The sequence below is a fragment of the Pagrus pagrus genome (assembly GCF_965226575.1).
Source record: "Pagrus pagrus genome assembly, chromosome: 9".
NCBI lineage: Eukaryota > Metazoa > Chordata > Actinopteri > Spariformes > Sparidae > Pagrus > Pagrus pagrus.
In genome coordinates, this window is record NC_140193.1 from 25,778,373 (window position 1) to 25,794,205 (window position 15,833).

The window sequence follows — 15,833 nt, forward strand, 5'->3', positions numbered from 1 at the left end:
ATTGTTGAAAGTCAGATTTCCTGATTATAAAGTATAAAAACACAATCCACGGAGAAATGCAAACAACTCGTATTTTGAAACTGTTTTTAAATGAGCAGTCGGGAATTGCTTAAGATTGTGATATCACAACATATAGTCATTTATGACCGTGGTTACAAAACAGAGGCAGAGCTGAAGCAGAATCATGGTGGGCGGCGCCTGCTCAGGCCTGTCAGAGCTGACTAATTAGAGCAGACTGGACTTTTCGTGAGGACTACCTTAAAGAGACAGGATCTCAAACATAGCGGGTGAATAGAGGTGCTGCAGCAACGGACTGTATGAGAAATATAATGTGTTATTTGCACATTAAAGCATGTAAACATTTTGTAGCAGACACCCAAAATAAACGTATGAAGCTGAAAATGAGCATAATGCCTTTAAGATGAAGGTCTTTTTTTGCTGAGCCCAAGCGGTTATCACATTTCTGCAGTGGTGTAAAAATGTACTTGAAAGTGCATATAAGAGGTCAATTAATGTATTTCAGCCTGATGTTCAGTTACTCTTTGACAGAGCAACTGCAATTGAGCCCAACAACAAAACATAAAGCTTTCAGGGTTACAGCCCCAAAATGTCACAATTGTACCATTGTCCAAAACAATGAGATCACATCAAACATGACCATTACAAACCGGCTGATTTCAGCAGGTAAAGAAAAGGTGGAACTAGTCTGATCCACTGTTCTCTCTACATACTGTACATTATTCAATTCACCTAATTGAGACTGCAAGCTCACTGACTCAATTCAGTACCTGTCTAGAGTCCCATTCCTTCCCACAATGACAGCTATGACACTACGACTGATGTAGCTCTATATAAATTAATAACCAGTTTATAATGACATCACTCTCTACTGTAAAAGTCCATAAAGTTAAAAATCCAACATATATTTGGGCTACAATGCAGTTTTGTTTGTTACATATTGAAGTTTATTTAATCAGAAAACACTGTTGCTACTGTTGGTTGTGCTATCTGTTCTTTTTTTGCTGAAGAGTCCTATAACTTAAGTTATGATGTCTTGTTCGTTTTTTTAACAAAAAGGTTTTTAACATCCCATTTACAAGCCACACTGACCTCATTAATAACTCAATTAGAGATGGGATGAAGACTGACTTAATAAAGCATACATTAGTGTGCATGTTCTAATTCTGATGGTTTGCAAAGTGTCAATTTATTGGAGCTAAAATTGCTAAAATAAGTTACTTTTGATAGATAAAAGCAATAAAATGTGATCACATGAAGAGAAGAGCTGGATGGATGTGCGATGGGAAAACCTACCGGCTACTTAACGCTATTAATGGGAAAAACCACATGAAAATCAAACAATGAGGAAATCAAATGATTCAACTCACAATCACTGGTAGAGGAGTAAACTTAAGCTTTTAAAGAGTCAACATAATCTGCATCAGACCGCTGAGGATGCAACCAAGCAGACACCAAACACAACAGCGAGCACACCAGAAAACAGATAAAAACCATGCAAACAGAATGAAAAAGGTTTATTGAACTAAATTGGGAATGTAATCAAACTTTTGACTGAAATTAATAAAATAAAAAAAAAATCCAGACCACAAACAAACACACTGTAGATGCAAAACCTACAGACAACCTAGTTTCAGTACTAGACTTCACATTATTCTCTCTACGTCGCAGTAACACTGCTTAACAAAATAGAGCAAAGGACGAGTAATGGAGAGTGAAAACTCTAATTCTACAGTGACTTTTAAAAGGAGGTTATCGATTCTATCAGTGCATCATTCAGTTCAATGCTTTGCTGTGACTGCGTTCTGCTCACTGCTCAGACAGCAGCTCAACTGTATCCACGTCAAAATACAGTTTCTGTACAGCTGCAGGCTCTCTGACTAAACACAAGTAACTGCGGTTTGTTCATAAATAAAAACAACAAAAATTACTCCAGTTCATTCATGATTTGTGAGCACCTATACAACCCGGACAACAGCTGGAGAAAATAAAGTTGCAGGTCAGTTGTGGCAGTTTGAAAACTGGCTGGGCTTTGCATTTCTTTAAGCAGATTTTGTTCCTCTTCTGTCGCTTGTTTTGGTTTCTTTTTTTCCTCATTTGTGTCTGAATGCTGTCGGGCTCACTCCACTTTGCTGTAGTCCTCTACGTGGCCCAGCACCTTCTTCCTCTGTCGGATCATATGGAAGTAAAGCTGGGGGAAGACTGAGGGGGAGGCATAGGAAGATCAGTATGTTAACAACAGACTGAGGCAGTTTTACATCTGATTACAATATGACGAGAGACGAGACGAGAACAGCAACAGCATCGACAAGGGACACAAACCTGCTTTTTAAACTCAGTGAAACATTATTATAATTATTATTAGGTACACTTGTACAACTACTCTGCCATAAGTTCAATTTTACGATGGTCATAGCTAGTGATTGTGTTGTACAGGACTGCGTTATGTATGTAAAAAGGGAGGACAAATACTTCTCAATATAATATATTCCAGGACAACACCACCCTTAACCATGACCTAAAAAATAAATGAATCAATAAATAATAGAAATATTTCTATACCACCAGAATGCATAGATGATGAAACTTAGGCATCAAACACCTCAGAGGCTGTTGTGGCTACCAGTCAGCACAGGAGCTAAAAATGAGTTCACACTCTTTCTATTCACCGGTGGAATCATTTTATAGAGATAGAAATGGAGATTTTATCGATGACCTCTCTGATGCTAGGATTACCTTGACAGGTCAGGTTATGCTTGAGGCTCGGAAGCAGGCACTTAACGCAGCTTCAACCATGATAGAAATTGTATTTCTATTTTTATTTTGTTTCATTATTAACTTGTTGGGAGAGATTCTGCCTATGGTGGAGAAAGACCTACATGGAAGTGCTTTCTGTAGCTTTTCTGTATCTTTTACAATGGTATGGCTGTATTGTGACTCAAATGTAAATATGAATGTATTTAAGGGGCTCTGTGTAACAATTTATAGTAATTTACATGTATTGATCACTTTGTATTAATCATCACCATATCCTGTTTATTGTCACTACGAGAGGGGAAAAAAGTCAAATCTGCATGTTGACTTACGGGGAATGTAGGAGATCATGATGAGGATGAGGAAGGTGTAGTAATCAAAGGAGAAGTTGTACTTGTTGGGCAGAGTGACAGAGTACAGGCCTGTCTTCTGCACGTATGGCAGCGCTGCATAGATAGTCAGCAGTTCCCCGGTCACTCCCATGGGATACAGCACAAAGAAGAAGGTGTACCTGCAGCAGAGGGGTTTGTCAAAGACAAGACAGGGGAAGAAAATAATAAATCATACATTATTCATTGTTACTGCAACACGAGGGGTGGGCGGTATAAACAGCAATACACTGAAGGAAATTTCCATTGTATGGATTTGGCACTCAAACATTTTCCTTCTAAGAAAATGTGGGTACTACAGAGGCATGACCAAACAAAAAGAAAGTGGTCTAGAAAAGACCCTTCATCCACAGTTTGGACATGGCTTGGTTTTAGATAATACAAAGCTGTTGGCAGAGGCAGTTTCTATCTCTTCAGGAAAGAGTGGAGGAGTAAGAGGAACGTTTGAGGATGTGCCAGGCTTTGAAACAAGTTATTCAAGTAGGCAATGATACATGTTAATTGTTATCCTTAAAAGAAAAGCCAGTTATGGAAGGACATACAAACAAACTAGGCATGAGGAGACATGGTTTCCATTCAAAGAAGCGTTAATTTCACTGAAGACTAAACATGTTCGACAACGCATTGTTTTCCAAGACTAAGACAACGAGATGATGACAGACTAAAGTGATTAAGTCATTAAACACTAACTGTGGCTATATCAACATGTAATATTGTTCACCTTTATAACTTTACCTAAATCTCCCTTTATTTTCCTTGACTAAAAAAAGAGACTTCTTTTTCCAATGCAGCAGTCTTGTGTCCTGTGCGGGGCACCGTATCAGGACGATACCAGCAGTACACAATAAGCACAGTCAGGACTTTTTCAAAAGGCAAGTTCATCATTTACTTTTGGCAAAAAAAAAAAAAAAAAGTTTTTTAAAAAAGTTTCATTGTATAAAAAGGTCTCAATTTCAATCAGTTCTCAGTTCTCAAAGTCATACTTTTAAACAGTATTATATTTATACAGTGAGGGCCGAGGCCGCCGTGCATGATGCCGACCTGCTCATCAGGAGCAATACACAGCTTTCTCTCTCCAGAGCACCCCATGATATTTCTATGCTCAGCACACACACACATCTATGAATCAGCCACTGGGAGCAATTTGAGATTAAGTATCTTGCTTGAGGATACTTCGACAGGCAGCTAGGGGATCCAGGGATCCTCTTGTGGACCACTCTACCTCTAAAATCTGATGTATGACATTAGACACAGTACTTGGACTGAATAAAAAAAAAGCTTACAAAAGGTAACACTAGAATGGCTGCATGCACAGTATTAAATTCCAAGTTGTACAGCAGCTGTTCAGAGAAAGTGGAGCAATCAGCTGACACTAATTATACAGCCTGAACTGTCAACACTTTAACTACACTGTGATATAAATATTATTCCATACTATGTGCTGCTTGACGAGAACATTTCACTGCCTCTGTATGTTTCTGAATGTTTCATCATGAAACTGTTGAGGGATCAGGCCTTCTGAGGAGAAATATCGCAATTAAATCTCAGAGCTACACTGAACTGATCGTCTCCTACGGACAAGAGAGAAAATAACACGTTCAAATGCAGCGTCTGTCTTCTCTGATCCTTCACTGATTTTTAACACATGCAAGACCAATTTTTTCTGCCTCTCGGGTGCGATTGAAACTGAAAGTCAAATACCAATATTGCGATGGTGTCATTTGCTACCTAGCAACAAAGACCACAGGGAGGGAGGCACTAAACAACTGTTGCCTGGGTTGATGATGCAGCTGAATCCCATTGGGCAGATTGAGATTTTTATGGAGGAAACAGCACAGGGTTTTGTGATGATTTGATGTTTTTTTATAACTAGTCAGTGTTGGAAGTGAGGCCTTTAAAGAGTCATGTGTTACTGGGATAACAGTTTCCTCTAACAATTTCACATTCACAAACCTCCTCAACCTTTACATCGTTATAGTATCTGCAAAAACAGTCACATATCTGTTTTCTGCCTTTAAATGAGGTCATTTAAACAGTAGCATAGTAAATTACCTTTAGCAACAAGTATTTGATCGAGCAATTTATGACTTTTACCAGAAAAAAAGAAATGTATCATGGATTTTTGTCCTACAACAGGCCAAACTTTCAACATTATTACCAGGGGCTTTGTCTCAGGAAGTAGATGTGAACATCAGTGGTTTCACTGGGACAGTGGGTCGATCAGTGACCAGAATGGCGCTTTATGAATGCAAGTGTACTTATCAAATGTCTGTCATGTATTGCATGTCCAAAAACCGAGAAATATGCTATCGTCCTTGACCAACTGGCCAAAAACATAGGGTGGGTGCCATTACTGGCCTTTATATTCACAGAGGTGTGCATGGCATGTGACCGGGCTAGGGGAGACCCTGAGGAAACCTTTTCGGTAATCCGGTGCATTTCGTTTACCTGCCACTCTTGAACAACTCTCTTTTGGTTCTGTATTTTCACTGATAACCAATTTATTTGTCAAGACCCAAAGTTGGTCAATTTAAAACATCTATATTTCATTTACCAAAGTAAACCAGACTTTTTAAAAACATCAGTGATTATGTTCACATCTGTATATTAGAATTTTGCCACATACAGCTCAAACAATTACACTGCTAATCGACTGTTTCAGCGTTTTGGAAACAAATTGCAGCTTCTCAAATGAGAGGACTTGCCACTTTTCTTTATCAGGCTTCTTTATAAGTTTAAAATTTCTTGGTTTTGGACTGTTGGCCAACCAAAACTAGTACTTTAAAGATGCTACCTCAGGCTTTTTGGGGGTATATTTGTACTTCTTCTTTGAAACAGAAACCTTCACAAGTTGACATTTGTCAAAAGGAACAACTGGCATGGACTCAGTATTCTGGCTTCACCCTGTTCTTACCAAATGACCTAATTTTGAGATGATAATTCATCCATGTTTTTCAGCAGGTAGAACACAAATGTCTCCTGCTCTGAAACCACTCTCCATTTTCCTACCTTGCCCATTTGATGAGGTATGGCAGGTGATTGAGCAGGCTGAAGGTGTAGAAAGAATAACGGATGATCTCTGTGACAGTCCAGGCTGTGACAAACAGCAGCACGCTGTCCTCACTCTGCACCTGCACAAACACACACAAGGCGTGATGGGAGAAGGACAGAGGAACGTAATTGATTTTTTTGAATTTTTTTTCATGCTACCGGAGTTACTCTGCTGGAGGCTAATTGAGAATTTTCTTCACAGAACCATGCTGTTTGTTTCAGATGCTCAGAGATCAGATCACACTGCAGGCAGACGGTCACCATCCTCAAATATTAGGTTAAAACCAATTCAAATATGATGTTAAAGAAAAGCACACTTCTTATCAAACAGTAACAATTTAAACGTTCCACACACAATGAAAATAAAAGGGAAAGATGGAGCAGCTTGAGAATATGTCAGTATAGCATCATACAACAGAAACACAGCATTGAGACCATGAATACATACGTTATTCACTACACTAAATTACAAGGTGTAAGATTCATTCCTGCAACCCGACAGCAAGACCTGTTGTTACTTACACATGTTCTCCTCTCCCATCTATCAACGGGGCAAACAGCACAATAACCGGTCACTTTTGAACATTGCATTTACATCAGGGCTGCACCGAAAAGAAAATTTGCAGTATTCCACAGTAGTGAACAGCGTTCCTACACACATCACAGTTCACAACTTTTTCATTTACAGCTGTGAAGTAGCTCTAAACAACGCTCCTCTTGCATTCAGACATCACTGCATGTTGGATGAAACTAGTTGTCTGGGGCGAGTAAATTGTACAGACAACAGGACAACAGCAGAGCAGCGAAGTAAAGAGAACGCTTACATGTGTTAAGACAGCTCTACTTGATGATGAAAACAAATACATGAGCACAATGTAGAAAACTGAAACTGATCTCTTTATATCGATCCAATTGATGCTTGAATCGATCTACAAAAGAAGTACGTAGTATCCATATTTTTGGATCGATCCACCCACCCCTACTATTTTCTAAAGCCCACAGTTTAAGTTGCTGCTCTCTTTGTAATTAGTAATTGTACTTCATGGACATATTATAATACGCAATGGGCACATTAAGTTCTCATACAAATTCCGGCCTTTTCACTCATTTGGCCGAATACCAAACATGTTTTTTTTTTTGCTATTTTTGGCCGAAAGTATTCGTAGGCCAAAATTCGGTGCATCCCAAATTGACATCCTCAAATTATCAAACATTATCATGTCATTCAGTCCGAGTTCATTTCACAGACATCTCTGATTTATGTGTGCAAGTCAGAAAGCTCATCTTACCTCCCTGACGCTGTGTGTGACGGCCCAGGTCAGAAAGACCCGGGACATGACCTGGAATCCAGTCAGAACCACTGAGGACGGAACGATTCCTGGAAAATCACACAAAAAACAAACACTCGTACGTAAGGATCCAAGAATACTGGTAGTCGAATGCACATGAAGTCTAATTTAAGTAACAGACTTGTATCTATCTCAGAACCCATCAGCCAGAGACTCAGAAGTTAGTCACAGTTGGGGGTGCTGAGAGGTCAGTCTACAGTATATAATGATGTCATTGTAAATGGTGTGAGACATTCATGTTCTTTTTAAATAATCTGAAAAGCCAGGATAACTTATCGCCTATCTAATAGCTATTAACAGCAATATAAAACAATTTTCAAACAAATAAAAATTAACCAATTAAATTTTTTTGTGTTGCTGAGTTAGGAGAAACTTAATAAACTTCATGAAACACTGTCTCTGACAAATAGTTAACTATTCGGGCTGTGTTGTGGAATTATAGCTCACCACTTGTGATCAGATCGCCAGGGATAAAGTAGTTTAAAAACAGTGAGCATACAGATATTTCATAGAGGAGATGATCACATTCAGTTAATTGCTTAGTTAGAAAATGTATCTTTTTATAATCCATTCAATCTTTGTTTATCAAACTAAACTCAAAACATTGTCTGGTGGTAACTTCTCGAACATGAGGCTTTGCTGCTTGAGCCAAGCTTTCATCCAATTAAATGAGTTTATGTATTGAAGTGGGTATCAGAAGAGAAATGCATGCCAATTAATAATTCATAAATTACATCATTCATTTGCTGCTCTGAGTTTCCATTTGTTCTTCTCTCTCTCTTTTTGCTGCCGTTTTGTGTTTCTTCTTCAGCTCTAGGAATACAGCTTGTACGGACGTCTGCAGTTAAATGTTCCTTTTTACATCAGTGCGTGTTACATCAAATGGAAAAATGCTCAAAAGAGCGATGATTGTCATGTGGAATGGAGAGGATTAGGGAAAGAATTAAAAAAAACAAAATTTGCCCAAAATCTTTTGTTTATGACTGCATAAATAGGACAACATGGTGATAACACATGTTTGATTAGAGACTGTATGAGCTGTCAAATCCACACAGAAGGCCAAAGAAATAAATGTTGATGTAGTGTCTTCAGCTGGCCAGTGGGAGAGGATCCTAGAGCTGTGTGCGTGTGTGTGTGTGTGTGTGTGTGTGTGTGTGTGTGTGTGTGTGTGTGTGTGTGTGTGTGTATGTGTGTGTGTGTGGCAGCTGCAGGGAGTCTAGGTAATCTTCCTTTAATCCTAGATAATGAAGGGAATGGACTGTGAACGCCGGCGTGACGGCCTGGCGAGAGCCACTCGCTTCTCACACATTAACACCGGGAGAGCCGACAGCTTCTCTGCTCTCTCTTTGGCAAACACTTGGATATTAAAAGCTTCTGTTTGTCTGTTCGTATTTACATCTGAGAAGCAAATGCAATCTGACGAGCCCTAATTGCAATGTGACCAGCCAAAAATGATCATTTAATATAAAAGCCACGGCTGCCTGATTTTCACATGATGACTGACGATACCCGCAAACAAATAACAACACAATTATAATGATGTTCTGTTTAGATAAGTCAAAGTAATATTTTCAGATTATAATTCTAAATAGTCAAAATGTGCATGGTGTGACATTTTTTTCAATTTTATAAAATCTTGCAAACCAGTTGATTGTGTAGCAGTGGCCTCGAATGAAATGAACTTTTCAGAGCTTTATATTTATTTATAAGTCATTTGTGGCAAATAATTCTTTCATTCCTAATAACGTGTCAGGAGCTGAACAGCCTGGTGATTAAATGTATTTATTCCCTGCATGATTTAAATGCAACATAGACATTTTATATCTACTGCTGGAACTCTCCGACATATTTTAAGACTGCTAGCCCCTCTGTTTAGACTCGCTTTTGATGAACTTGTAACTCTGCCTCAGTTTTTGGCTGCTTGTCAGATTTTAATGTGTACTGCTGTCTCTTTGCTTGCTATTGTTTTTTCTTCTTTATTTCCGCTGTGAAGCACTTTGTGACGTTTCTACTCTTGACGAGTGCTATATTAAAAAATGTATTACTATTATTTCAAATAGACTGATATATCTACATACACACATCAACCTGTCGCTATAATAACTGAAAGTAAAGTACAAACTCTTTTCACAGCCTCTCAAATACCTTCTGACCATTAATAATTTAAAGTCACAGCTGGGTGACAAATCAAAGGAACTAAAGTTCAAGTGTCTCAGTAAGGTGTCGTGTCACCTCAAGCTTTCAGAACAGTTTCAGTCTGTCAGAGTTGACTGAAGAGGCGAACACCATATTGCCTCCCGTAATGATTTGATGATGGTGGTCAGAAGCAGTATATAATATTCGGTTTATACCATTAGGTATACACACATGTGGAGTCCAAACAGTGATACCTTCTGGGCTACGTGTGAACCCTCACAGACATGAGCAGATGACAATAACTTGACCATAACTCATAAAAATGTCCCATGGGTGTTTGGTTATGGTCTGCTGACTGTACAGGTGACAGCAGATGATTCACATCATTTGCAGCGAGCCCTCCTGCTCTGTACGAAAGCATCAGCTCCAGGCTTTTGTCTTTACATGGTGACCTGTACATACTGTATGTCTACTTTAATTTGATTTAGTTATGACTCCAGCTCACATATCTTCGCCTAAAATTGTCACTAGTTGAGGCATACTGAATTTGAGTTGAGTTGTGAATAGTTATCACATACAGGGAATATGTGTCACATCATCAAAACTTTAGGGTAGATATTTCTCGATAAGTGGTTTCATATAATCTAATGTCTGTCTTGTCCAATTACTTAAATCATAATAACCAAAATGTGATTACAGATATCATAAATGAGCATTTTGACAAGTCAAATTGTATAATAGATACATTACCACACCAATACACGGTTAAATAGTTTGTGATAGTCTCTCTGAAGTGACCTGTGCAAGAGTTTTACTGGTAACAGAGTAGTGAAGGTAAGGATGGAGGCTGAAGAGACACTCACCTACAGCACAGTGCAGTATCTGTGAAAGGAGAAGATAACAGAGTTATTCAATATGCTTCTAGAAGAGGAGCACGTGACTTCAGCTTATTTTAATGTGTACAACAGTCTCACAGAACACTTTCCTGTTTGTGATACTTGCTGACAGTTTTTTGTTAAAAACTGATGCAGTAAATTGATTCATGGTCTTTTAATCTCCTTTCTACATACCTACAAAGGTTATTTTGAAACTCCATAACACAAAATGTGTTTCTCTCAAAACCCATTGAGAATATTAAGTTCAACTTGATATTATAGAGCCTGTAGTGTTCAGCGTGTGCACAGATTACTACATGAATGGAAAATGCTGATGTTAAACAAATACATGTCTCCTATCACTGAGCTACAGTGTGTCTGGACAAGATCACTGAAACGCCTCATGCTGCTTAGCCTTTGCACTTTACACATATGTGTGTGTAGTGTGAGCACTTTGAACACATGTGAGGGAACTAGATAATTCTCTTTTACCTAGATTTGTATGGGCTCTCATTTGTCTCTTTGATTATCAGCCACTATATTTCTACTGGTCAAAAAATCCTATAAAAAGTCATTAGAAAAACAAAAGTATTTCAGTGGTTCTACGCCTTTAACGCAGTGTAGTCAGACATGTTAGGTTAGCATGCTGAAATGTTATAGAGGACATACTGTACACTGTACAGATAACAGGCCTGTGTGTGTCAGTGAACATCTACACCTGAAAGGACTGCTGAGACAACTGATGGATGTTGCCTTAATCATCAGCAGTGCTGTAAAATCAGCAGGTTTATGGAACGCTAAAATAATTGTCACACCCCTAAGATCTCCATTCATAAAATGGATGCTGTGCACTGTTAAAAGCAATAATAGTCATCTTCGAAATATTGTCACATTATAGAGTGCATACTGTATTACACTGCATTTGTGGATACATTGTGGTATTTGATTACGTCAGTATTGCCAGGCCCTTGGTGCTTATCTCACCTCCAGAATAGCTCCTGTCTGAAAGAACTTCAGGGGCTTCTCTATGGAGTAGTACAGCCCATGGTAGCTTCCTCTGGCCAGATAGGCTCTGACCAGACCCACAGCTATCACCAGCCACCTGGGGAGCAGAGGGGACAGAAAAGAAATCACAATATTATCTCTGCAAAAGTGAACAAACAAGATATACCAGTCGATCTTATCAGGAAAAAAGAAATCTGTTAGACTCATTAGTGTTTTGTTTTTTTAAATTAGGGATTCTGGATAGAAAGGAAGTGCAATATGATAAAGCAAATACATTTGACAATATACTGAATACAAGTAAATTTAAATGTAATCATTTTAAGTAAAGATAAAAACAATCTGATGAGCCATTAATTTATTAACCTGATTGGAAGTCATATTTGGTTTTATTCCTGTGTGTGATTGTATCAGTATTGGCCAGTACATAATTATTGGTTATCAGTATCAGCTGAGGAAGAAATCCATACTGTGCATTCCCTACTGATAAGTGTTTCAGCACCTTAATTCAAAAGGCCATTACAATAATGCACAACACCTTACAGAATTACTTTGTCACCCTCAACCCAGGTCAGAGGTCAGCTGCAGGGCAGACGCTGTGGAGGTAATACCTGTGAGAGTGTTACAGGAGACCAGAGCAGGGCGGAGGTTTCACTTCACACTTTGGTTCCCAGAGTGAAGAATGATTTGTATCTATTAGGCCTATAAGGCGGTGATGAATATCAATATCAGGGCCAGTTGGGCAGAAACTGAGCACGCCTGCTTAGCTGGCAGAATCTGAATGCAGACGCTGCATTTGAAAAGCGAAGATGTGGGTGCACAGCAGCCTAACGTTTGCTCAATACAAAGCAAGCACTGTATGGCCTATCGACACTGAGAAATAGACAATGTGACCTAACTGGTTGGAACAGCAAGCAAACAACACCCACCATTCAATTGTGCAACAGTCTGAAAACCACTGCAATAAAAGACACACACACACACACACACACACACACACACAGCCACAGATATCCCAGTATCTGGGCCAGGCAGCAGAGGTTATAAAATGGGCGTCTACTAGTTAATATCAAGCCTCCTTTAATACAAATCCAACAGTAATCATTGAAAATGCAGAGCAGTAAAATCCATCAGAAAATGTCATTCTTGATGACTTTTGTTGATGCCATTACCTCTGTATAAAGTTCTGTCTAAAAAAAACACTGTTTACTTGTAACAATCTCTCATGCTGACTGCTGGTCAACACATTGGTATTGTGTCGTTATTGTGACATGAGACTACACATCGTATTAGATTTTGGAAATCGTTACATCGTGATATGACATGTGTTTTCTTTTCCTGGTTTGAAAGGCTTTAAAATTATAAGATTGTCTGAACCAATCCGCTATGGCTGCAGCTTTCTTTTCATTATTGATATTTGTTTGTTTATTAATTTTCAGACTGACTAAACTTTAGTCAATGAAATGAACAAAGAAAAGTAAAAAAAATGCCAATCACAAGTTCTGCCCAACATGGCATCTTCAAATATGTTGTTCTGTCATATCAGCGTCCCAAACTCAAAGATTTCCCATTCAGAATAATATGATAAATAATATAATAATAAGAATTTAAATACAACAGCAACATAGCATATCCCCATTTGACTTTGAATTTTAATTTTGCTTGGCTCGATTAATCTATTATATGTTGCAGATTATTATTATTTTTTGTCCAACGACGAATCTTTTTAACTAACTTATTATTCGCTTAAAATAACTGAGCATGTTTAATTAACTTCTGTTTAATAATTATTATTTTTTTTCATGTTACATGAACAAAATTCAATCGTTGCCGTGCAAAAACAATACGACAATGCGAGATGGTGACGCCACAGTGCAGACAATAAACCATCTGTCCTAATATTGTTGTATTGTGCGCGGCGGAGACTCTCGGACAGTGTTCACGCACGCCAGGTGGCTGTCTGCTGCTCATCTGACGTTAATCTGTACAGAGCGTTAAACGTGGAGGAAGCTAACTCAAAGTTATCCCACTGCACAGCATGCTATCACTGAGCCCAATAATAACTGCATGCAGTTTGCAGGTTGGCTAATAAACCAAATATAACGTATAACATATAAGCGGCTACATGTCGCCCCTTGCTATTCAGTCCTGTTTTGCTCAGCTCAACAGCACACACACACACACACACACACACACACACACACACACACACAGACTCTCATAGAATCACACAGAGAAACACACACACGCTCCACCACAGCAGCATTAGCACGAGGAAACACGCTACATACCCCGCTGTCATAACAACGTTGTAAATGACCAGGTAGGCCGTGGCCAGGGCCCCGGGTCCCTTCTTTTTCTTCGCAGCCACATCACCGTGGGCCGCCTTACTGGTCCCAGGAGCAGCTGCCGACATGACTTCAACCCTGAACGGTCTTTGGTCCCGGACGACGGCGTCTGTCAGGTTCACCGAGTCAGGAAACGAACAGGGGCCAGACCCGGAAGTGTCATTCCGAAGCGAGAGCATTATCTCCACCGCACTTCCGCCTTCGCTTTGAGAACGTCTCGCTCAAACATCACCTTACAATCGGTGCGACATTCTTTCGATGCACGACTTTATTTATTCTTTTAATGTATTTATGTAGACTAGTGGTTTTGTTTGAGTCTAGTTTAGCTGATCTGCCCCACCAGTGACTGCAGACTTGAGCAGTACTAATAGAACTGGTCTATCTTGAACTGAGGTATGAATCTTTGTCAGTATGAGACGCTCTTTGAAAGGCGCGCCCCCTGCTGTACGTCTCAGACATTACACATGATATAAAGCGCTTCCCAACAGGGTAAAGGTAAACATTTTTTACTACTGGTTATACTACATCTATGTTTTATATAATTTATTTGTATCAGATATTCTTTCAATGAAGTCTGTATACTCTGTGATTTTGTTGTTCTGTTCTGTACATGCAACATCTATTGCACTATCTATTGCTGTCCTGGGAGAGGGGTCCCTTCCCTGTGGCTCTTCCTGAGGTTTCTTCCATCTTTTTTCCCCCCTGTTAAAAGATTTTCACTCGAATCTAGGGTCTAAGGACAGAGGATTTTGTTCACTGTACAGATATACTGAAGCAATGACATTGTGATTGTGGGCTAAATAAATAAATTTGATATGATTTCATTTGAATGATTACTGGTGCCCGACCCTCAGGAGCCCCATACTGTAAACCTAAATGAAAAAGGTCTTAGGGTGGCTTCTGTAGATATTGTCATAATCTAGTTTTATTACTTTATTATTTCAGTTATATTGTGCACATTCTTAAATAAATGTCAAATTACTGCAAACTAACGGACGCCCTGTAAACCTGGAGCAGCACAGTATTCCAGAATAGCAGAAATACTGGTTGGTTTCTGAGGCTCTGGGCAAAATATTGTGAAGCTACCTTGTGTAGCCTGTTGTGTGCAGGCTACTGTACATTTCATAGATAATCGGGGGAAAACATTTCTACAGGTATCGCATTATAAATATATATCTCAGAACAATGCCAAAAAACAACGGGTGTCCACCTGTTTCTATACAACCCAAGCCAAGAGGGTTGAGAGTAAAGCTGTCAAAACTGCAAAATAATTATAGAATTGAAATAATTATCTATTGTTGGTTATCATAGTTAGTGAGATATGCATGTAATGATAACTTCTAAAATCTGTGATGAGAATCTGAATCTGAAATTCCCAAACTTCTAAAAACTTGAACTATGGAAGTGCAGCTTTAAATGGCTTGAGTACCACTTTAGATTGAAGTGATCGTATGTAACATTTAATGTCAAATCTTTCGCATTGAGTGACTGTCTGTGGCCCACAAACATCATCAGCACTTGGTTTTCCCCTGGTAATGCTCTGACAGGCTTGACCAGCAGTATCTCTAGCTTATAGTGTCAGCAAGTGAAACATAATCATTTAGATTGAGTTAATGTGAATCTCTCAGTCAAGAACATATCGCTGTTGGTCTGTTTAGGATTATACAATTGTAGGGCTATGTCGAAGGGCACAAGTCCTACCCTGTTCAGCCAATATGGATGTAAACCTCCTCAATCTAGAGCTGAAAGTCAGCCCTTCAGACATATAGTGAAGTCTAATGTGAAGCCAGCCCATCAGTCAATGCTTGGTAACAAGTGCTGCTGTCTTTGTGCACGCACTTCCCTCTTTTATCCACTAGATGTCCGTATTCCACTGGTCTCCTCTGAGAGTGAACAGAGATGATAAACTAT

General features: G+C 39.0%; 1 protein-coding gene across 1 annotated transcript; it reads right to left on the bottom strand.

Moving 5' to 3' along the window:
• Positions 1-1,520: 1,520 nt before the first annotated feature.
• hacd2 (3-hydroxyacyl-CoA dehydratase 2) lies at positions 1,521-14,116 on the bottom strand. Its single transcript, XM_084362098.1, has 7 exons — positions 13,866-14,116; positions 11,557-11,674; positions 10,561-10,579; positions 7,502-7,590; positions 6,171-6,292; positions 3,105-3,283; positions 1,521-2,220 (listed from the first exon to the last, which is right to left on the bottom strand). The coding sequence occupies exons 1-7, from the start codon at positions 14,099-14,101 to the stop codon at positions 2,138-2,140; spliced, it is 846 nt and encodes a 281-aa protein (XP_084218224.1). The 5' UTR covers positions 14,102-14,116; the 3' UTR covers positions 1,521-2,137.
• Between the last annotated feature and the right edge of the window lie 1,717 nt (positions 14,117-15,833).

Bases quoted from the DNA above. Each gene is read 5' to 3' on its own strand.
- hacd2 (XM_084362098.1), bottom strand. From the start codon at position 14,101: ATGCTCTCGCTTCGGAATGACACTTCCGGGTCTGGCCCCTGTTCGTTT. The intron at 6,293-7,501 runs GTAAGATGAGCT...GTGTTTGTGCAG, and splicing joins TCACACACAGCGTCAGGGAG to GTGCAGAGTGAGGACAGCGT. The intron at 2,221-3,104 runs GTAAGTCAACAT...CCTCCCCCTCAG, and splicing joins CATGATCTCCTACATTCCCC to TCTTCCCCCAGCTTTACTTC.